Source organism: Benincasa hispida, chromosome 6 (genome assembly GCF_009727055.1).
Source record: "Benincasa hispida cultivar B227 chromosome 6, ASM972705v1, whole genome shotgun sequence".
NCBI classification, from domain to species: domain Eukaryota; kingdom Viridiplantae; phylum Streptophyta; class Magnoliopsida; order Cucurbitales; family Cucurbitaceae; genus Benincasa; species Benincasa hispida.
In genome coordinates, this window is record NC_052354.1 from 49,721,344 (window position 1) to 49,746,552 (window position 25,209).

At 32.1% G+C, this 25,209-nt stretch overlaps 1 protein-coding gene across 1 annotated transcript; it reads left to right on the forward strand.

Moving 5' to 3' along the window:
• The first annotated feature begins 17,253 nt into the window (after positions 1–17,253).
• LOC120080587 lies at positions 17,254–21,505 on the forward strand. The gene is made up of 4 exons (XM_039035305.1): positions 17,254–17,647; positions 18,884–19,078; positions 19,746–19,927; positions 20,835–21,505. Exons 1-4 carry the CDS (start codon positions 17,359–17,361, stop codon positions 21,159–21,161), a joined length of 993 nt encoding a protein of 330 aa, XP_038891233.1. The 5' UTR covers positions 17,254–17,358; the 3' UTR covers positions 21,162–21,505.
• Positions 21,506–25,209: the final 3,704 nt, after the last annotated feature.

Below are 25,209 nucleotides of genomic sequence, written 5' to 3' on the forward strand. Positions count from 1 at the left end.
AAAAATAATTACAAAAATCAATGTGTCCCACAAGGCGGACGTCGTCGATTTCGAGCTGGTTGTCGTTGTCGTCGTCGACTTCGAACTTGAGGTTGCTCGGGTTCTTCTTGATGTTGCTCTGGTACCTCTGCAGGCGCTTCATAATAGAAATATTCATTATGCTCTCCATGACCCCGACCATGTCCATGCACGTATGAAGACGAAGGACCGGCCTCTGAGTCATAATGTCTTGAATCAAATACTGACATCATCATCATCGGACTAACATAATCAGTTTGACTCTACGTTTGCGTCATAAGGGGCAACTTTTCCACATTATGTGCAACCTCATCAAACTCATCCTCTTCCCGAACAGGTCCTCTACGTCTAGAAGCTGGTGAGGAACAATAGGTATATCGTACATATAATGAATTTCCTCCATATAGCTTTGCTTGTCACTACATATAGCAAGAACCTGGTTCGGATCATTCGCAACCTCACGGAGTCTACTGTTGTTCGATCTCTATGAATTGTAAAACAATTAGACAACATTTAAAATAAATTTAAATTAAAAAAATAGATAATATTCATTCATTTACCAGATGACCCACAGCTGCTCTCAAACGAGTGACGTAGTGTCTTATGATATTATTATACCAATGAATATATTCTGGAGTGACATCTATGTCAAACTGTTCAAGAGAAACCCCCACTGCAATAAACCTTGCACGATTGTGCCATCGAACTCCCAAATGTGCAACTTTTTCAGACCAATCTTCAATCCTTAGGTCAATATCATGCAGTACGGGTTCAGTATTACAAGGCGATGGGACATCCTGCTGAAAATCGAATTGTCTCATCACCCTGTCAGGAAGATGCCACTCACCAATGTGAAATCATATGAGAGGACTCATCGTCCGCCATATGTTTTCACCATTCGTACAAAAATTAGGCAAATTATGCACAATAATTTTGTACGATTCCCAAATAACCTGAAACAAAAAAAATTATATTAGAGAATATTAAAGACAAATACAATAAAAATGTGAATAAAATAATCTATTAGGTTTAGTGTAATGTACCTGTTCAGGTTGAAGCAGATCAAACATGTATCTATACTGGTTGACTACATGTGTGGCTATCCTAGTCACACAAAATTTGTCTCTCCACCTAAATTTTTAAATTGATAATTTAGAATTTAAATTAACTAGATTAGTGATATAAAAATTAAATTAAATTAAAACAACATACCGAGAACCGTAGACTCGTCCAACTAACTGAGCGTCATTAACATGATGTAGCTGTGGAGCCATTGTTGGATATCGCTCCCAAGCCCATAGTTGCAAAAGTATGAGAGGTCCAACTATCTCTCGAACCTCAGGTCTTGTTGCTTTGCATAGTTGTCTATACAACCATGCCAAGCATGCTCCACCCACGAATACCGCCCCGCATCATGGAGGTTAGCTAACAGTGGCAAGAACATTAAGTGAACAAAATGGCTTAATGATCTTGAACAAGCCATCATACCAAGCGGTACTGATCATGTAACAAGTGGCAAGCATTTGGCATTCCATGCTCACATTTTATGGCTGTTTGCTCACATTTTAATATGAATTACAAAGATTTTATTGAGGACTACTACAAATTGTCAACGTATGCTGAATATTACTCTCCTCAATTTCAACCTGTACCACATGAAGATTACTGGATCATGCACCCTTATATGCCTGTCTTACATCCTGATCCATCGTTGTTGAGAAGACCTAGTAGACCGAAAAGTTCACGTTATCACAACGAGATGGATTGGACAGAACCAGCCACTCGACAATGATGTGGATTTTGTAACCAGTTAGGACATAATCGAAGGAAGTGTCCTTTGTTACGAAGACGGGCTCCAGATAGTTAGGGATTGAATAATAAATAATTTTTTTTTATTATATATTCATTTTATTGTATATTCAATTTTTTATTATAATTTATTGTATATTCAATTTTAAATAATCTACTGTATATTCAATTTTTTTTTTTTGTAATCAATAAATTTTACATTATAATAATCTAATATATTCAATTTATAATATAATAATCTAATTATTCAATTTATTTAATTTATTGTCTAATGATTATTCAATTATAGTATAATAATCTAATATATTCAATTTTTGTCTAATGATTATTCAATTATAGTATAATAGTCTAATTATATTCAATTTGTTGTCTAATGATTATTCAATTATAGTATTAATAATCTAATATATTCAATTTATTGTCTAATGATTATTCAATTATAGTATATAATCTAATATATTCAATTATAGTCTAATATTATTTCACATTTATAGTATGATTATTAGCTCTTTTTTCTCTTGTTATATATATTTCTATGGAAAGTTCAAATAAAGTGAAGACTCTCGCTCTCTCCTAAGAATCTCACTCTCTCCTAAGATCTCGCTCTTCTCTAAGATCTCGCTCTCTCAGCTATAGCTCTCTCCTAATCTCGGTCTCTCACTCTCGCTCTTTCCTAAGATCTCTCGCTCTCGCTCTCTTTTAGATCTCGCTATCTCACTCTCACTCCGCTCTCTCCTAAGATCTCACTTCTCACTCCGCTTCTCTTTCAAATATCTCGCTTCTGCCTAGATCTCACTCTTTCACTCTCGCTCTCTTTCGTATTCTCGCCGTCTCTCAGTATCGCTCGTCTCCTTAAGATCTTTGCTCTCTCACTCTCGGCTCATTATTCAAATATCTTGCATCATCTCTATTATTGTTTGTTATTTTCATTAAAGTTATTAGCTTTATTCTTCTGGAACAATCACAACACTTTTTATGATTATGATCTACTACCAGAAGACTCAATGCGTAATCTTAGCATTCAATGGTGTATTCCTTGTAAAATTATTTTTTCAATTATTCAACCATTTCATTTTACCAAAGTCAATGTTAGTTCAGATTAGTCAATATAAAATAATTCTCGTCTTCTCCAATATTTCCGCTTTTGAATCTTGCTCTCTCTTAAAATCTCGGTTGAACTATCACGCTCTTACCCTACTATCCCGCTTTGAATCTCGCTCAATCTCCTTAATCTGCTTCAGCCCCATTATCTCCTTAATCGCTTTGAAGTTTCGACATGTGTGTAACTTCGAACAAAACCAATATTACAAAATTTTGTTCGTAGACAAAGCTAATTCATTAATTGTCTTTCATTCCAAGGATCATAATTGTTATCCATGCGCTTCATATTCGCTGGAGTTCACTCCCAGAAATTATAGCCTTCCCACCCCCTCACGTCAATCCACAAGCCTCCATTAATTTTTTAAATGATAACAAAATGCATAGGTTATTAGAAGCAGCTCGAGTAAACAGATACATAAGTTATATCATCTCATTACTTTATTTCCTCTATAGAGGGAAAAAGAAAAGTAATAAATGTAATCTCGAGGGGGGATGTGTGTTGAACTTCAAACCTTCGACAACTTTAAGCGAGGTTCGCGAGATTTTCCTTGTCGAGGGTTGAAGTTTCAGCTTATGTATTATTTCCAAGTTTTTCTTTGTTCGTCGAGTTTCTCAACGTTCGACCTCCACATTAGTCGAGTTCTCAACGTTCGACCTCCACATTAGTCGAGTTCTCAACGTTCGACCTCTAGCCTCGAACTCCCAAAACAACAATATTTCTCTAATAAGTTTCAAAACAACAATATTTCTCTAGTAAATTTTGAAAACAACAATATTAATATTAAAGGTTCTCTTGATATTTATGGTGCTTCTGTATATCCTTTTTTTCTTTGTTGTTATTTTTAAGATAGTAGTTGATTAAATTGTGTCTCTCAAGTTATCGGTACTTGATATATATTCTTTCACTTAAAATCGAGATTTGATCATTCATTTCTAAATTATAGTACTAAAAAATAATTAAAATTTAAAATATTTCATATGATGTATTTGTTATTTACTTCTATTAGGAAAAAGGCCCTAGATTAAAAAAATGAACTGTTTATTATTATTTTATACAAGAATGATGAAAGGCCGCGAGTGTTTGGTCAAAAACAAAATCATTATTAATATATTATAACTATAAAAAAAATAATTCTTAAAAAAATACCATTTTCCAAGAGAATTCAATTACTTCTCGATGAGATGTGGGCGTTGCCTTTTCTTTTTTAATTATTTTTATTTTATTTTAACATTTGTACTTCTACATCAATTTTCCAACCAACAAAAACAAAAGCTTAAAAAAAGAAGAGGAAATAATGATTAAAATATAACTAATTTCTTTTTCAATATATATATTAAATAGTAACGTTGAAGAAAATGCACGCTATGGAATCATAGAGAAAACAAATAACATGTTACACATACGAACAATATATATATATATATATATATATATATAAAGCACGGAAAAAAAGAAAAAAAAAACTTTTTGTTTGTTAATAAAAGCAATATAAATTACGATTCTCTTACACATAGATTGATTATATGTTGGAATAAATGGTATGTAACCTTTGTTAAAGATTGCATCTTTTCGATTTCATAAGATACGTTTTTTCATTAAGGGATGCAAATAAATAACTAATTTGAAGAAATGCCACAACTATTAGAATTGTCACAAATTAGTATATAAATATGGTCATTCTTCAAAATGGTTTGAGGAGATTTTAATTAGTATTTTTCATCCTTAAATAAAAAATTCTCTCCATTTCAAAAATTGTTGAAGTTCGGTATATCCATAAAGTTTAGTTCGTTAGTCTTGTCGGCGTGGTGCTACTTCCATAGGAAAAGTAATTTGTTCTATATAACCTGGGAGACAATTACTCTTTAAACTTAGGCACTAGAGTGAGTAAATTTGTCTTAGTGAGACAACGTGAAGTTGTTGAGCTCAGATTTTCTTATGTATACAATGTTACATATTTTCTGTTTTTTTAATGATATTATTCATATAACAATCTTAAGACAAGTTTAGTGTATCTAATTTTGTTTCTGTAATCCTTCATGTCATTTGAAAAAAACAAGCACAAACTGGTGGATCGAACCCTTTGTGCATCTAATTTGATGTTTTTGTTATGTTGTTTCTATAATGCATCTAGTTTGTACCACATTTTGGTAGAAATCATGAAGGAAAATTTTGAGAAATTTAACTGTAATGATTTCAGATGATGATAAGAGAAATTCCATTCTCTCTCACAACTTGAATTATGACAAGTTCTTTTGGAAAAAAAAAACAAAAAAAGAAAAAGAAAAAAAAAAGGAAAAATCATTGTAATGTTGAAGAAGAAACCAACAAAGCAAAGTTACTTGCACTTGAGGGATAGAAACTCTTGCAAAATATTTATGCAAGAAGTACATTTTGAATGGACTACATAACACACACTATATAATGATTAGAGTGGTAGATTTAGCGAAAGCTTATGAGAATCATTAGAGAAAAATAATATATATAAAAACAGAAAGATGTCATAACAATGAAGTTTATAATGAGAAACGATTGGTTCCAAAATCTTAATAAGAAACATTATGTGAGTATGTCTCACGTTTGAAGGTTAATTATACATTTGTATGACATGTTATGTATGGAAATATAGAAAAATCCTTGTGAATTATGAAAAGTTTGAAGCCTTCTTAAAATCTTATGTTATTATAGGGTATTTGAGAAAAGTGACTATTTCCAATTGATAATCCAAGTTTGAGAATATTGAATAACAATTTAAAAAGAGGTTGAGATATGTTTGAGTTGGCTATAAAATTTTTGTATGGTATTCCTAAGGTGTGCATACAACCTATACCTCTTAAATGAATAATAATAAGTTTCGACACATATGATGAAGACTTAATTTAATCAAACAACTATTTCTAGTAGAATGATCACAATTAGTTTTGAAAGATCAAAAGATAATATTGCAGATCCGCTTGCAAAAAACCTAACTAAAGAATTGGTTGAAAGTTCATGAAGGAAAATGAGATTATAGCTTATAATTTTAAAAAGTTAACTAGAGAAAACAACCCAACCTAGTTGACTGGAGATCCCAAGATCTAGAATCAACGGGTCAACCGACCTCTAGATAACTTAATGAGTACTATAGTGAAATTTTGACCTCTTACTAATTCTATGATGATGAGACGATGCAAATTTGGTTTTTAGGGTAAACGCTATGCTTTTAATGATTTCTATAAGTGGTTGAACAATTATTTATGAAAAGAGCATATACGATGTTCTTTATAGGAATTACCTATGTGAGTGTGAAAGGGTCGTTTCAATGAGAATTTTAAGATGAATTCTTTAAAACACTCATGAGACCAGAAGGTGTTAAAGGCAAAATGAACACAATTACAAGAATAAACTTTGTTATAATGAGAAACTGTGTGACTTTAATTGTCTTAGTTTATGCTAGAGCAGTTAACAATTCAAGACATTAAGTCCACTGATTAACCAAGTAAACTCGATTGATTTTCACTAGGAAAAGTTTAAAGTTTTTACTACTTATCTTGATGCAAGTTCTTCATTGGAAAATAGCAAACATTTTCTTTAATTCTAATTTATCAACTTACTATTTATCGTGGAGATTGTTGGAATAAATGGTATGCGACTCTTCGTTAAAGATTGCATCCTTTCAATTTCATAAGGTGTCTTCTTTCATTAAGGGATGCATCTTTTCAATAAATAACTAATTTGAAGAAAAGTCATGACTATTCTAATGGTCATGAATTAGTCTATAAATATGGTCTTTCTTCAAAATAGTTTAAGGAGTTTTTCATAAGCATTTTTCTTCCTTAAATAATTTTTTTTTTCAATTTCAAAAAATTGTTGAAGCTCGGTATATCAACAAAGTTTAGTTCATTGATCTTGTGGACGTGGTGCTACTTCCATAGGAAATGTAACATGTTCTATCCTAGGAGTCAATTACTCTTTAAACTCAAACACTAGTATGAGTAAATTTGTTTTAAAGAGATAATGTGAAGTTGTTGGACTCAGATTCTCTTATGCATATTACATATTTTCTGTTTTTTTTTTTCTTTTATGATATTATTCATATAACATTACTAACCTGATTTTAACACTTCAATTTTTCGAAATCACGGAATTATGTATGTACTAAAGTTATTCTAACTCTATTCTTAATCTTTGAATCTTTTCATAAAAATTTTCGGTTATCAATTTAATTAAAATTTTCTAACGAAAATTAAGAAAATGATGGTAAAATTAAGTATTTAAGTAAAGAATGAAGCTCGATTCACATAAAATCGATAGAGAGTTGGGTATTATTGAACTACAACAAATTAAGGCAAAAGTGAAACAAACTAAACTATGGTGTAAAATAGTCTATGGTATGTAGGTAGTTTTGTTTTTTGTTTTGTTTTTGTTTTGTTTTCTTTTTTTTGAAATAATATGATAGGTCTGCACTTGATAAGCTTAACTTTTAAAAGTCCATCAAAAGTAATTTTTAACTTTTAATTTTTTTTTAAATTTTTTTTGGACTTGAATATGAATTCAAATATTTCATTTGGAAAGATGAAAACTATTGAAACCATAGTAAGAAATTAGCCAATTTGAGTATAATATTTTATCAATTCACTGATGGTAGGGATGAGAACAACCATTAATATTTTAGATAATAATTGATGCACAATTCATTGAGCTATGCTTAGATTGGTCATACATCAACCATATAGGAGAATGGGTCTACTGTAATAGTTTTTTTAAGCTTTTGTAGCGATTTAAAATAGTTGGAAAAAATGTTGTAGCAGTTAAAAAACTACTAGTAAAACATGTGTCGAGAAAGACTATTGTGGCAATTTCAACAATCATTGGAATAAGCTTCCACAACCACTACGATAGTTACACAAATCGTAACTATTGCAGCAATTCTTCAATAATTACCTCTGTTGAGAACATCTATTCAACCCTAACACGTGAAATTGGGCCTCCACATAAAAAAATATAAAAAAAAAAAAAAAAAAACTACAAAAGACGTTTATTGTAGTGAACAATTCTTGTTTTACAATATATGGAGTGGAAGAAAATCGTAATTTCTAATATCAAATTTGATAGTTCAAACTTTTATTTGTAAGTGAACTAATGCTCGTATTTGCTATTCGACTAATTAATTTATTATACACATCTTCTAAAGATCAAATATTTGAATTTTCACCTCCCATGTGTACACAACTTGGTTTGAAGTTTAAAGGAAAACGAAGGCATTAAAGACACTAGAGACACTCTTGTTTATATGATATTAGTGAAAATTCTGCCTTGAAAAATTTGAAAAATTCAACTCATCAAACATCAATTTCTAAGGGTTTTTATTTTAAAATATAAATAAATAATCATCAAAAATTAGTATTTTATTCGATTTCAATTGACCTACTCCTTCAGCCACCATGTTGAAAGAGCTAAAGAATCAAAATTGAAAATTCAAGACGTAATTGAAAATAATACTAATACATCTGACTAACTTATGTTTAGTCTCTAAATTTTAGTTGGTTAATAATTAAATTTGTAATACTCACTCATAAAAACAACAATTTTAGTATCGATATTCCCTATCGTTTTGTAGGATTTAATATAAAAAAAAAAAAAAAAAAACAACTTTTAATACATATTAGACCTATAAATTGATTGAAAGTTGACTTCTTTTTAATTAAAGTTATATTTAATTTTGATGAGATTTTTTATGATAAGATTAAATTGTTACAAATTTCGAAGTGTAGAGATGTTAAAGAACTAAATTATTAATTATTTAAAAGTTTAAGAATAAATTGTTACAAATTTGGGACTAAATCTCTACCAAGTATAATTAAAAAACTATGAGCATGTTTTGAGAGTGATTATCTTAAATTACTCAAAAATAATTAGTATTTAATATCAATTTTTACACATTTTAAATTTCATTTTCCATTTCTCATTAAAATCGGGTTTGAATCATTTAAGTTTATGGTTTAAGAGTGTGTTTTTTAAATGATAAAATCACTTTTGCTCATGTTAAAATCACTTTGAAAACACACTTGCAGGGCCGACTTGGATTGACTTGAAAAAAAATATTTTTAAAAAACTCATTTTTATTTAAACACTTTTGACAAAAAAAAATTAAAATAATTCAAAACATATTTGAGTGGTTGACAAATACTCAAATTCTTTCCAAAATGGCTTATTTTTTAAATCACTTTGGAAAACCACACTTGCGAGAGGACCGACTTGGATTGACTTGAAAAAAAATTTTTAAAAAAAACTCATTTTTTATTTTATATTAACACTTTTGACAAAAAAATTTAAAATACATTCAAAACTATTTTGAGTGGTTGACAAATACTCAAATTCTTTCCAAAATGGCTTATTTTTTAAATTAGACACTTGAAAATGCATTGCTAACACACTCTTAATCACTCAACATCATTTTTTTTTAATTTTACCGTCTTAATCATAATATATTTTTATACTATTAAAATTGATTTTGTATGATTAAAATATTTTCGTAGATGACAAGAATGGTTTTAACTATTTTATAATCACCCTAGAATTAACGGACCAATGATAACAACATGCATAAATTATTGAAGCATCTCAAGTACACAGATACATATAATATATCATCTTATTACTTTATTTCTCTATGAGTGAAAAAGAAAAGTAATAAACATACAAATATTGGAAAAACTAAAAGCGTTGTTAATCAAAGAAAATAATTCATACTAACAGCAAGATGCGCTTCGACTAAAAAATCCATGTTAAAGAATGAAATATATATATATATATAGGATTGTTTTTAAATATAGAAAATGAACCAAAATATTTACAAAATATAGCAAAATTTTAGAACTATCAATGATAAATGTTGATAGACTTCTAACAGTGTCTATCAGTGATATTAATAGACACTGATAATCAGTGTCTATCAACGTCTTTCATTGATAATTCTAAAATTTTGCTATATCTTATAAATATTTTCAACTGTTTTACCATTTGAAATAATTTCCCTATATATATTCGAGCATGAGTTTTTGTTAGTAAGCAATGTTATAAATGATAGCTATTATCGTTTTTGTATTTGCCTTCTAAAAGCAGTGACATCAGCTGAGGTTAGGAAGGGGTTGCACATCAGGTGGAATAGGCGCACGTTTCACCAAGGCCATTTTCGTGATTCATTTTTAAACTCTTTATATTTCAGCTTTTGGCACAGAGTGAGGGCAAGAGGAAAAAATACGAGTGTGGTGGTCTGGTTTTTTGAAGCTCACAGAGATATGGAAATTTTGCTTGAGTCCTCTATTCAATAATATTGAAGTTCATCAATATTGAAGGAAGAATCTCGAACTGAAGCTGTCTTATCTGATGGTAAACCTGAGAGCATGACTGATGAAGACTTTGCTGAGATGAAAGAGATTGCATATAGTACAATCATCTTATACCTGGCAGATAATGTTCTTCGACAAGTGAATGAGCAAAATACAGCAAAAGAGGTATGGAAGAAATTATATGAGATTTATATTACAAAGTCTCTGACTAATAAACTATACCTTAAGGAAAAGTTGGATTTAAAATGGATACCTCAAAAGACTTAGAACAGAACCTAGATGAGTTTAATAGAACCACAATTGATTTAAGTAATATTGGTGAGAAACTAGATGATGAGAATAAGACCATCATATTGCTTAACTCATTGCCTGAATCATACAATGAAATTAAGAATGCTATTAAATATGGTAGAGACAACTTGACCATGAAAATTGTGATTAATGCATTAGGATCTCATGATGTAGAATATAAGAAAGTAGGTTTTAAAGACGGTGAAGCTCACTTCACTAGGGGAAAATATGAAAACAACATAGGGAGATATAAATCTTAAGGGAAAAGTAGGAAGTGATTTTACTACCACAAGAAAAGACACATCCGGAGAAACTGTATTGAGTTGAGGAACAAAAGAAAGAAGAGCAGAGAATAAAACGGGAGAAGAAAACAACAATGCTAACATCACTGAAGGCTATGACATAGCTGAAGTTTTAATGGTTGCAGAATGTGTATCTAACTTTGGATCATCTTATTGGATATTAGATTCAGGGTGTTCATATCATATGACACCTATTCGAGAATGGTTCCAAGACTTTAAACCTTTGAATGAAGGAATAGTCTTGCTAGGCAACCACTGTGAATGTAAAGTTCAGGGCATCAGATCCATTCAAGTGAAGATGTTTTATGGCCACATTAGAACAATCTCTCAGGTTAGATATATTCCAGAATTGAAAAGAAGCCTACTTTTCCTTAGGGTGTTTGATAAGGTTGGATACATATGCAAAACATAGAATGGGGAGATCATTAAAGGAGTTATGGTAAAATTGAAAAGGAAGCTAATTAATGGTTTGTACATCCTTGAGGGTTCTACCATCCTAGGAAGAGCAGTTGTTGCCCAGCATAATGATAAAAAAAAAAAAAAAAAAAACATGTTGAATTGTCGCATACTAGACTTGGGCACATAAGTGAGAAAAGGGCTATCAGAATTAGAAAGTCAGGGGCTACTTGGATCTTCCACCATTGGTTTAATTGGACTGTGCAAACACTACATCTACAGTAAAACAACTTGGGTATCTTTTGGCAAAAGAAAACACACTTCACCAGGTATCATGGAATATATTCATGCTGATTTGTGGGGTTTGGAGAAGACACCATCATTTGAAGGTGCTAGATATTTCCTATCGAAAGTAAATGATAACTCAAGAAGAGTATAGGTCTATCCCTTAAGTCCAAAGATGAAACATTTCAGAAATTTCATCAATGGAAAACTCTTACAGAAAACAAGGTTAATAGAAAGCTGAAATATATCTGCACAGACAATGGAATTAAATTTGTGAATCAACAATTCAAGAGCATGTGTGAAAAAGAACGAGTAGAGAGATACTTCATGATAAGAGGCACACCACTAAAAAATGGGCTAGCCGAACGCATAAACCAGACCCTCTTGGAACGTGTGAGTTGTCTTGTCTAGTGCCAAGTTAGATAAAAGCTTTTGGGGAGAATCAGTTGTTACAACTGCTTATCTTATTAATAGGTATCCATCTCCAGCTATTAAGTTCAAAACTCCCATGGAGATGTGGACTGGGACACTACCATATTTATCCAATCTTAAAACCTTTGGTTGTGTAGCATATGCACATACTAGATAAGGAAAATTGGATAATAGAGCCAAGAAGTGTATCTTCTTAGGTTATCCATAAGGTGTGAAAGGGTATAGGCTGTGGTCATTAAAAAAGGGAATGAAAAATTGATCATCAGTTGAGATGTCACATTCGATGAGTCAACTATGGCAATGTATGAAACTGCACAAGAAGCCAGCCTGAAAGAAAAGAATGTTTCTGTCAAAATGGACCTTGAAAACAATTCAACCAGTTGTGTAAGGTATTCTGTTGATGAGGATGGCATTTCTGATCAAGGAGGAGCCTCTAACCTTGACTCAAGTGGGGAACAAATCATTTCAAAAGAAGGTTTCCAGACTGAATTAGAACATTTATTTGATAACAGCCAACATGAATCACTTACCCAATTACCAGTTGATCTGCAATCATATCATTTGGTAAGGGATAGACAGAGAAGACAAATAAGGCAACCTTCTAGGTATGCCTATGTTGACCTTATTTATAATGCATTGAATGCTAAAATGATTGATGTTGATACCGAGCCCTTAACTTTTAAAGAGGTTGTTAATTCACCAAACAAAGATAAATGGATGTTGGCCATGAAAGAAGAAATAGAATAATTGTATAAGAATAATACATGGACCTTGGTTGATAAGTGATGACGGGCAGAAATGCACGACATTATAGGCATTTTATTTAGAATTATGAGGGCTGTTAAGTAGAATATGCGGCGAATATGTTAGGAATTCATGAGAAAATGAGTTTGCGTTGATCGACTTTAAGAATCTCAGCTAACCCACTATTATGTGTTATTATGCGTTCAATTGTTTATTTTTGTAGCAACTGCAGAAAGTGATTGCATACGTGGAAGCCAGGCTATCGCAAATACGACCGCATGCAGGGAATCTCTCCATCACAGAGGCGAGCGCATACGTTCGATGCATGGATATTGCGGCCATTAACCACATGCATCCATCGCATAGAAGTTGCGATCGTCAAGCGAATGCGGTCATTGCAAGGAGATTACGGCTTCAGATAATAACCATAATAGAAGGGATGAACATAAGGTTGGTGGAATGCAAGCATGAACGCATACATTGGGATTATAAAAAAGATGATGTTGACATTTCATCTACCATGTCGTTAGTAGCAGAGATTCAGAAAAGGACCATCACGCCGTGAGTGTCAGATTTAGAGCAGGTCCATTAATGCTATCGACGATCAAGCTCTATAAATAGAAGCTGTAGAGCAGAATTTTAGATTATCCAAGGTTTTTTGCCTGAGGCTCCCTGCCTTAGAGCGAATCCTTATGATCCAGACTAAAGCGTGAGAAGAAAGCTTGAGAGTCCTTCATCCCCTTCAATCATTCCGAGTGACGACCGGAGCCTTTGCCGGAGTTAGAGCTCGAGAGAGTCTACTTCACCGCCCATCCATGGCACCACCGGCAGCCTTGACACACATCTGCTGAAAGCAAGACATTGCTTCCAACTGGCCCTCCATTACTCTTCTTTCTTTGTATTGTAATACATTTTGGCTTAAGGAATTAATACATTTTGTGATCAATGCATTTCTATATTTCCTTCAATTTCATCTCCATCTTCATTTACTTAGCATCCTTTACTTTCATTGCATCACTGAGTAAGACTGTTAGAGTATTGCATACTTAATCATGTGACATAGGAATAAAAAAAAAATAGCAAACTACCGGGAGGTGTGCGTTGCGTGAGTGTTGTGAGAAAACCTTATTTGCTTAGTGTGAAGTTGTAGCAATGCTTGTCTATAAGCAGACACAATGCTTGTCTATGAGTAGAATCAACAGCAACTAACTGGGTAAGTGGTTGGTTGCATAAAGCAATGTAAGCAAGTGTTCACTAGAGATAGGAATAATCTTACGTCAATTAGGTTTATGTCCTTATCTTATGAGCGCATCATTCATCATTTAGGCATACTTGGGAGAGTAGTCTAAAAACTAAATCTAAGTCTCGAGAGAGCGGATTGGATCGCATAAGCAAGAATGGGGAACTTAGGAATAAGCTCCGTTTGCTAATACACAGTGCATGCACCCTTTAAGTAGGATATAGTGGTATGCGGTCATCTCGCTTATGTGTGAGAGCATGTGAGTGGGCATATGGAGGCTTAGAAATAAGCTTCTCGACACTATCATATATACATTGCATGCATCTACGTCAAGTGTGTATAGCATGATCGCATAGCTTGCGTTGGCTAGGGTTGCCCTTGCGATGAAGCTTAGGTTTGCGATGAAGACATCTTCACCATTTTATCTATTTTTCCATGCATTTTACTACGCGTCAACTGTTTCCGTGTTTCTACCTCTCATTCATACTTCCATCACTTAATCTGTTAGTTAGGATTAGGAGTAGTGCTTAGCCCATAACCCTCATCATTCTTTTATTTATTCGCCGCATACACTTTTCCGCATACATTTAGCTACAAGTCCCTGAGTTCGACCTCGGATCACCTGAGAAACTTGCGATCTCATTATACTTGGCGAGAGAGCAAGAAAACTTGTGACAGGAACACATGATCATTACATATGAGATCAATGCATACATTCCATTCCAACGCATGACCACCGACGCATGAGAACCAACACATAACCTAAGACATGCATTGCATAATTGCGTTCAAAAAATTCTTGTCACCAATAAGCCCGCTAATTAGAAAGTAGTTGGTTGTAAATGGATCTTCAAGCTTAAACCAAGTGTTGATGATAAAGAACCACCTAGGTTCAAAACAAGATTAGTTGCAAAAGGGTTTACACAAACCCAAGGAATAGACTATGAAGATATTTTTCCCTCATGGTAAGACATACATCCGTTAGAATTCTTATGTCTTTAACTGTTGCTTATGATTTAGAACTAGAGCAACTTGATGTTAAGACGACCTTTTTGCATGGAGATCTAAAAGAAACCATATATATGTCACAACCGTTAGGATTTATTGAAAGAGTATCAAAAAACAAAGTTTAGTATCAAAAAACAAAGTTTTTCTTTTGAGCAAATCCCTATATGGTTTAAAGCAATCTCCTAGGCAATGGTGCTTGAAGTTTGGCTCATTTATTATTTCTTGTGGATTCTCTAGGAGCAAGCTTGATCATTGTGTCTACTTCAAACATAGTGAAGATAAATCCTCTATTATCTTACTACTTTATGTTGATGACATGTTAATTGCTTGCAAAAATTAGCTAGAGATAGAAAAACTTAAACATCAACTGAAATGAGAGTTTGAAATGAAGGAATTTGAACAAGCTAGAAGAATTTTAGGTATTGATATAAAGAGAGACAGGTTGAAGAGGAAGTTAGCTCTGTCCCAAGAACAATACCATTCTAAAATGCTGGCTAGATTCAATATGGCAAGTTGTAAAGAAGTTAATACTCCATTTGCCAAACACTTTAAACTCTCAGCCTTTCAATCACTAGTTACTGAAGATGAAAAGCAAGGTATGGAAAGCGTCCCTTATGCAAATGTTGTAGGTTGCTTGATGTATTTAATGGTCTATACCAAACCAAATTTAACATATTCAATGAGTGTTGTAAGCAGATTTATGGTGAATCCGGAAAAGAACATTGGAATGTGTCAAGTGGATATTCAAGTATATCAAATCAACTTTGTCTGTTGGTTTACTATACTCCAAAAATAACCCAAATCAAAATAGCTTAGTGGGATATATGGATGTTGATTATGTAGCAGACTGTGATAAAAGAAGATCGTTGTTTGGATATGTTTTCTTGTATTTAGGAAACCTAGTTAGTTGGAAGACTACACTATAGTCAATTGTAGCCTTGTCAACTACTAAATCCGAGTATATAGCTACTACTGATGGTTTTAAGGAAGCAATTTGGCTAAAAGAAATTACAAATGAATTAGTACATGATGAAAGTATTGTCAGAGTTTTCTGTGATAGCCAGAGTGTTGTGTACTTGTCAAAGAACCAGACTTTCCACAACAGAACTAAGCATATTGATGTTCGATACCATTTTCTAAGGGATATATTGGTAAGTGGCAGATATAACTTAGAGAAAATATCTTCAAATGAAAATGCAGCAAATGCGTGGACCAAATCATTACCTTATGGAAAACATAAGAGTTGTCTCAGAACTCTCAAGACATGCTCTATGTAAAAAGTATACTTAAGCGGTCACTTTTGTTTTGTATTTTTGTAGCTAAAGGAAAAAGGACAAAAGCTATCAAGGTGGAGATTTGTTATAAATGATATCTATTATCTTTTTTGTATTTGCCTTCTAAAAGCAGGTGACATCAACTAAGGTTAGGGAGAGGTTACACATAACGTGAAGAATAACAAATTGGTTATTGGGCATCAGGTGGGATAGGCGCGCGTTTCACCAAGGCCATTTTCGTGATTCATTTTTAAACCCTTTATATTTAAGCTTTCGGCAGAGAGTGAGGACAAGAGGGGAAAATACGAGTGTGGTGGTCTGGTTTTTTGAAGCTCACAGAGATATGAAAATTTTGCCTGAGTCATTTGTTCAGTAATATTGAAGTTCATCAATATTGAAGGAAGAATCACAAGCTAAAGCTGTCTTATCTTCTTCCCGAGAGAATAGAAGATTGCAAGCTGGAAAGGAGATTCCACTAGTTGAGGTGAGTGAAGAGTTGTTCACTGTTTATTCTCCTTCTCACGAATTTACACTTGAATGGGCTGGTATTGCCATATTTGTATTGTATGAGCTACTGAATCCTAATAAAAGTGACTGAAAGTGGATGTAGATTTTTATAATCGAACCACTATAAATTGCTGGTGTTTCGTTCTCTCTTCCCTTGCTCTTAAACTAGATATAGCTGGAAGATTTGTTGGTTATGTTGTGCTTTTTTCCTATTCTCTAAAGTCAGTAAGCTTCTCACTAAGCTTTAACAAACAAGAAATCAAATTTATTTGAGGAGACTTTTAGAGAACGTTGACTCATGCTTCGAATTGTTTCATGTCATAAATAAATACGAATACTCAAGAAATACATCTATATTTTAAATTAATTTTAAAAATGATAAAATAACTTTGAATTGTTTTAAAAATGGGTTGGGTTGTTAATTATTTTCCAGTTTTGAGATTAAAAGTAATTTTGAACCCATATTTAATTTCGGTGGAGAAAAGTAAAAGCGATATTTCTTAAAAGACAAAGGTATTCTTTGCAGCCCAAAAGAATCAGAGAGTCAATTCCGCATTCCAAGTAAACTCATTCATTTCCCTCTCTCTTCTCTCTCGATCTTTTTTTCTTCCTCCCACTGAGAATGTCAGAAGGCGCAATAACCGTCCTAGACGGCACACAGCTAAGGGACATTGACCTCTCTCCGCCATTCTCCGATGGCGCTGTCACCGGAGCTCAGGTCCTCGACCTCGCCGATTCCACAGTCTCCTCGTCTCTCTTCGGGATCGCCTTGCCGGGGACTCTCAGATCATCTACTCTTAATACCATCGGTCTCCACGACATTGTTGCTTTCCGACAATCCCAGCTCACTCCAGAACGAGCCTCTGAGATTCTGAAGGACTATGTATCTGCGATCGCCGATGGTTTACGAGGTATCTTGTTGTGTATTCAGTAATGTTCGTAAATTTCGTTATTTGAGCTCTTGGCAGCTCATCAGGAAGTACGATTGAGTTTTTTTTTTTTCCTTTTCTTTTTCATGAAATTTACATTTTAGATCTTGCGAATTGTGAATTAGCTAGCCTTTAAAGGACGAACAGAAAAAATGTGTTGAAGTTGAACTGATGGCTTAACTGTTGGTCGTTTGTCTGGATTCCAAACAGGTGTAGGGCGTTGATTACCAATGTGAACTAGATAATCCTCTCAAAAGTAATAATCTGATACTTTAGATACATACACCTAGGTACAGATATTATATATCTGTCTGGTTCGACCATTTTAGTCTTGTAAAGAGATTGAGGGTTATCAAGATAACTTTGTATTATGCTTGTGTGGTGAGAACGAGGATACTTCTTGAATTGGTATTGTGGACAACTGCTATAATTTGGGTCTGCATAGCTTTAGCTTCCTGCTATGGACTTGCAATATGTTTGACAGAGCAGGGGTTGGAAGGCTTGGAGTTTAGTGTGAAATCTTACGGCAACCAGGGATTTGAATAGAGGAGGGAGTCAAGGAATCCTAGTGTGCGAATTTGTAGCCGAAAAGTGATAAATTCCTAAGGATTTCCTTTGAGACATTTGAATAATATGGCCATTTTAGCCAAATTTAAGACAATAAGATGTAAGACCATCTCATAATTGATATGAATACTTCTAGACGCAGGCGCAGTGTTATATTCAGATAAAATATATGGAAGTGTGCAACTCCGGTTGGTATTATAATGAAAACATATTAAAATATAAGTAGAATGCTAAATATTTTGTTATTGTTTGTAGCATTTGTGTAACTTTTTTGTAGGTTCAAATGTTGATGGACAGTGAGACTAACTTGTGACCAATGATCCGTAACATTTTTGTAGGTTATAATTCAGACTTATATTTTAGGAATGTGCCTTCAGCTATGGTCATATTTTTCTTCTTAAACAATGTTCTGGCACCTCCCTTTGTCATAGTGGTGTCTGTATGTGCACAAACAGTATGAGTAAGTAATTGGCACGGGCTCATGAAATTAGGCTCACTTTCGTGGATCATCTTTTTGTTCCAGATGATCCATTTCTCTATTAAGGTCCTGCTGTTTGTCATTGTTTATTAGGTAATTGATTTGTTGGATATTTTTCTCTAATTTATTTGTATAGCGGAAGAACATTACTAATGTACTTTTTGTGTTTCCAGATGATCCTCTTTTAGTGTCAATTTTGGATGGGAACACTCTGCATATTTTCCTAGATGATGAAGATGATTTTGCAATGCTAGCCGAGACCCTGTTCACTGATTTAGATACAGAAGATAAAGGAAAGATCAAGAAGAGTGAGATTAAAAATGCTCTTATCCACATGGGGGTTGAAACGGGTGTACCACCTCTTTCAGGTTTATTCATATGTTACTTTCCTCTCTCTCATTTTTCCCCTTTTTGTAATTATTTAATTATCGGTAATGTACTTCCCATCATTACTTGGTGTCAATGGACAGAATTGTATTGTACACACTTCTACAATGAATTTATTTGTAAGTTGGTCTTCTTGCCCTTGCTTGTGAAGAATTTCAAAATTTTTTGCTCAATTATATCCACTGTTTCATGTGTTCAACATATCATGCTTAAAACTCCCTTACATAAGCTTCTACGAGGATATTTTGAACCTCCTCTTAGAGGTACAGGAGTCACATAGAGCTATCATGCTAGTACAAGTCTCCAAGTATTTGCAGAAAAACCATATTGCTTCTCATTATTATTATTACTACTTCAAATACTCTCAATGCTAAATATGTGCAAGAATTTCTAAAATATTTTAGTATCATTAAGGAGATATAGGTAAGACTCATCAATGGGAAATTTTTGTTTAAAACATTCTTTATTGATTTTCCTATGTTGGGAATGGCTTTCAAGCAACTCTCTAATATGACTCGAGAACTTTAGTTTTGAGCATTTCTTCTACTTTTAGCTGATTAGTAAAAGGCAGTTTACTTCACGTTTGAAGTGATTACCTGTGTGCATTCTCAACGAACTTCTCCATGTAACATATTTGCAATGAAACAGAATATCCTTTGCTGAGCGACATTTTGCAAAAACACGAAGTGGAGAGTAGCAATGAATTGGGTCAAGCTCAATTTGCAGAAGTGCTTCAGGCTGTCCTTCAAGAGTTAGCAGATACACTAGCAAAAAAACCCTATGTTTTCATTCAAAATATCAAGATCACTAATGGAGCTCAGATTAAAAAGGTAAATCATGTTGCCATTCCTTTTCTTACCTTGGAGACATACCTTTCAATGATATCTTTTCCTTGACGTTGGAAATGAGAAGTGTAGTAAACCCATTTTTATGAGAAGCTATGGTAGAGTAGTAAACCCTCTTCTTCGATAGTTTTACTGGCCTGACTTATCTGCATCCTACATCTTACGTACTAAAAGGATTCCACCCAATCAGATTGTGGATTCGTTTTTAGGGGATGTAATTGATGAACTCAGTTTAGTAATTTTGATAAATCTAGTGTTACATAATATCAGTAGCAGACACTGATAAAGGAATTGAAAATATCAACAGCACATAGTTTAACGGGTAAGCCCCGATCTACAGTGTACTCTTTTTTTCCTCAAGTTCTGCACTTTGGTGACTAACTCCTGGATGTTAAAACACTATCCATTGCTCTTAATACCATGTAAAGTTGCAGTTGTTATTTTATACTCGGAGGAAATTTTCCTTTCTTTTAGTCTTATGATAAGATAGCTACTACTGGGTGCAGTGACCTAGTTCACTGGAGTTGAAGTTACCAAATTCTAAGTCCATATGGATTTGTGTCTAATTGTTCCACATTTAGCTCCTCCAACCATATTCTCTACATGAACTAGAGTCAATCCAAATTGATCTCGTAATAGATTTGCTATTGAACAACTCTATTTTTCAAGTGATTCATGATATCGTGTCAAGTTTACCCATTCTTAATTAAGTAGCCTGCACTTCACGTATCGTAAACTGAATGTACATATACACAATGAGATCTGGTAGTTCTTTCCTCTTCAGTATCCGAAGTCAATAAAGTTTTCTTTCATCCTGCCTGGCTTAACTTCTAACTTTTATTTGCGAACTGAGTAATTTTGAAGACATTGTAATTTCTGATGTGAGTTGCAGCTTTTGGCTGACGAGAAGCAATTCAACGATGTCATAGAAAAGCTCTGGCAGTGGCAGGGAACCCATAAAGAAGAGGATGGGGTAACAACTTTGCAAAAAATCAGGAATTACTTCGAAAAAGAATGGAAGGAACTGGGTTTGCCACCTACAGAAGCCAATGAAGCCGTGGTTCTTCTCTATGATGCAATATTTGCTGATATAGCGAAAGAGAAATGTGGTTCAATATCTGACAAAAATCAATTTGAAAAACTTGCACAGGAGATTTTGGAGATATTTGTGGAGCAGCTTGAAGTCAGTCCTGTGTATTATGATTGTGACTGCAAATGAGCAAGGCGACCGTGTTAAATCCGGAGCTCGTATTGTCACTTAAAGGATTGGTCGTTTCTGCAATCATCATTCTCTTATGATCAGGTACGAGCATTTAAGGGTAAAGTAATTATAATATCAAACTAGAGTGGAGCTAGGATGTTAATCATGAAATCATAGTCATTTTCATTATTATACCATACTGAATTTGAAGGCCCTTGATGTGGCCAATAGATTCTATACCATGACATACAAAATCAGAAGCATAAAAATACATCATTCAGATGAGATTTGGTTGTGTTTCTTCTCTGTATATTTTTTTTGTGAGGAACAATTTGTACTGGCAAAATTTTCTTGACTCCCAAGTACAGCTTTTGTCTGATGGGATTAAAAATTTGAATTCCAATTCCAATTCCATAAATAAAAACAAGTTTCTAAAAATCGTGACTGTTTAGTAACCATTTGATTTTTTGTTTTTGGATTTTGGTTTTTAAAATCAAGTCTATTTCTTTTCCAATTTTTTTACCATGGATTGCATCTTTCTTAAGTAATAATATTGAATTCCTAACTAAATTCTAAAAAAACAAAAACAAGTTTTGAAAATCTACTTTTTTTTAGTTTCAAAACTTGGCTTGGTTTTTGAAAACACTGATAATGCAGATGACAAAGCAACTAATTTAGAAGTGGAATGAGTGTTTATAACTTAATTTTCAATAACTAAAACAAAAAACCAAATATGATTATCAAATGGGGTCTACATTTTTTGTATTTTGTTTTTCTTTAAAAAAAAGAACTTAGTTTGAATTTTAAAAACACTAATAACAAGTAGATATAGTAAAATAAAGAAATCAATAAATGAAAGTAGTATTTATAAACACAAGTTCTTAAAACTAAAAATTATATGGTTATCAAACAAGATTCTAGTGTTAAAGAAAATTTGAATTTGGATGGCTTGCATTTTGGTTAGTTAGACCTCGTTTGGTAATCATTTTGTTTTTATTTTTATTTTTAAAAATTAAGTCTATATCATTCATATTCTTACCATGATTTGCATATTACTTTTAAGTACAATGGTTGAATTTTTAATCAAATTCTAAAAACAAAAACAACTTTTTGAAAGTTACTTTTTTTAGTTTCCAAAATTTGGTTTGATTTTTTAAACCATTGGTGAAAAGTGGATAATAAAGAGAAATTTGGAGGTAAAAGTAGTGTCTATAGGTTTAATTTCAAAAAAAAAAAAAAAATAATAAAATAAAATAAAATGATTACCAAACGGGGTCTTAGATTAGGAGTTTCAAAAACTTGGATTCGTATACTTAAGGAAATAATTGATAAAAATGTGTGCAGATTAAGAATAGATTGTCGCTCAATTGATTAGAGCATATATTCACCACAAAGAGATTATAAGTTTGAATTTTTCTTTCTAAAATTATTGCGGTTGTATCAATTAAAACATAACAAATAATAGTATTAATTTAAATACACTTTCGTAATTGAATCAATTGAGACTTTCATTATATATTTTTTTTAAAACAGCTAATCCATAATATTCGCACTTGTATAAGACTTTTGTAAATGCATTGATTAATCGAAATTAGATAGATGCAAGAATCAAATTGATAATAGAGGTTCTCATTGTCTTCTATCTTTATCTACTAATTTAGAAAACAACAGGTGATAATTTTTCTTCCTACTTTGGTGGAATTTTTGGAGAAGCGAATATTCAGATGATTTTGAATTGATTTTCAATAGAATCAAATGAATATCTACAAATTACTAACAAAACGTCTAAATTTGTCTACTTATAAACGTTTAAGGTTAAGAAGCTGATATAACTATTTGGGATTTTAATTGATACAACCCAAATTATATGGATATAATTTGATATTTTTCTTAAAACCTAAAATAAATTTTAAAAAAAATCTATTTGAATTACATAAAATCAAAACTAAATTTGATAGAGTGGTCAGGTCTTCTAACTTCTCATAAATCAAATTTTCCATCAAGTTAGTGTTTAGCATCTAACTTTTCAAATGTAAGTATGAAAAGATGGGAGAGAATAGGGATGCAATAGGAACTTTTAAGGGGATGTTGGTAACATGAATTGTGTCGAGTTGGTAAAAATTATCAACTCAATGTTTGATTTCCCAAGTTTAAATTTTCTATTAAAGTCTCGTGTATGGTGATACATCATATTTTGGGAAATGTAATCAATCTTCAACTAAAGTCCGTTCAATAACCATTTGATTTTTTGTTTTTAGTTTTTGAAAATTAAACTTACAAACACTCTTTCCACCTCTAGGTTTCTTGTTTTATTATCTACTTTCTATCTATGTTTTAAAAAATCAAGTCAAATTTTAAAATTTAAAAAAGTAGTTTTAGAAAACTTGTTTCTATTTTTAGATTTTGGCTAAGATTCAAAAAAAAAAATGCCAATCATAGTAATAAAATGAGAGAATATATGCTTAATTTTAAAAAGTCAACAAAAAAAAATGAAATGATTACCAAACAAGGCCTAAATTTTACAAACCAAACACTAAAAAGTAAGGTTTGTTGCTGTGAAGAAGAAGTGCAAGTTTTTTTTCTTAAAAAAAAAAAAAAAAAAATCTAAGTATAGCATTATAAAGTATATCAGTCGAGTATATCAACATTATAAAAGAGTGCATAATTATCAAGTTTATCTGCAATATATCAGTCAAATGTATCAGTATCAAGTATATCAATCAAGTGTATCAAATTTATCAACCGTATAAAGGAATGAATGATTGACTAATTTATCAGTAGATTATTAGTCAAGTACATCATTATCAAGGTAGTGTATGATTGTTAAATATATTATTCAAGTGCATCATTCTCAAGTATAGCAAGTGTACCAAATGTATATTAGTAATGAAGACATTTGTGACATTTTACATCTTTTATATATGGGTTGGGTTTCATTTTCACCATATAAGGGGAATTGGAGCGTATGACAGATTTTAGGGCTTGGTTTTAAAAAATGGCAAAATCTGCAAATAATAAGATTTATGGCAACTCACATGACATGCACATAGCTGTGGATTTTCAAATCTCTATTTTACCTTTGTCTAGTTCTTAGCTTTTGTTATTGATGAAACAACAAATGTTATGTAGGATTTTCAAGTCTAAGTATAGAATCATAAAAGTTATGTAGGATAATTGTTGATGTCTTATTCTCCACTTTCCCTTTAATCAATTCATTTGAAAAATTAAAAATAACTATCTTCCTCAAAATAACTCAATGCAGATTTTATTACTAATTTAGATTTTGTTTAACCACTTTTCGAATTATTCTCACTTAAATTAAATATCCAAAATTTTCTACCAAATTTATATTTTAAATATCCATAGATTATTAAATTTTAAATTTATTCAAGTGTTTGAATTATTTTATTATTTTATGCATATTCTTAATAAATTAACTGGACGTTTTCCATATTTTTGAAGGTTTAAATTGTTTTATTTTATTAGATTAAATTGTACATATTTCATATTCAGTCACTAATTTAGCTAAAATTTTGATAATATTTGACTTGCCCTTAGTTGGTTCATATGTCCGAAATATTAAATATAGTGTAAGTGTAGAACTTTATTAATAAGTATAGAGCTTTATTAATAAACAATATATAAATACAGTGTAAGTGGAGAGCTTGATTAATAATCGAGATAAAAATACAATGTAATTGGAAAGTTTGATTAGTAATCAAATTAATCATATTATAATCTAACAGATCCAATTTCAAAACTGAAAATGAACGTCACTCCATAATTTTTGCCCTCTTTTGGAATTTGAATTTATTTTTAATAGTTCAATTAAATTTTGATTGATTTAAAATAAACCAATCTCTTAAGTTAGATATTTATTTTCCATCCATTCAAATTTTAATTATGGATTTTTGTCTTTGTAACTTGTTTGTAAGTCATGGATTGGATAAAACCAAATTTGGATTTAATGAATATCTGCAATCTAAAAAATTAAATCTATAATAGACTAAATTAAAATATTTTATTTTTAAAATTTTGAATTAGAGATTTTGAAGGTAAGTTTCGT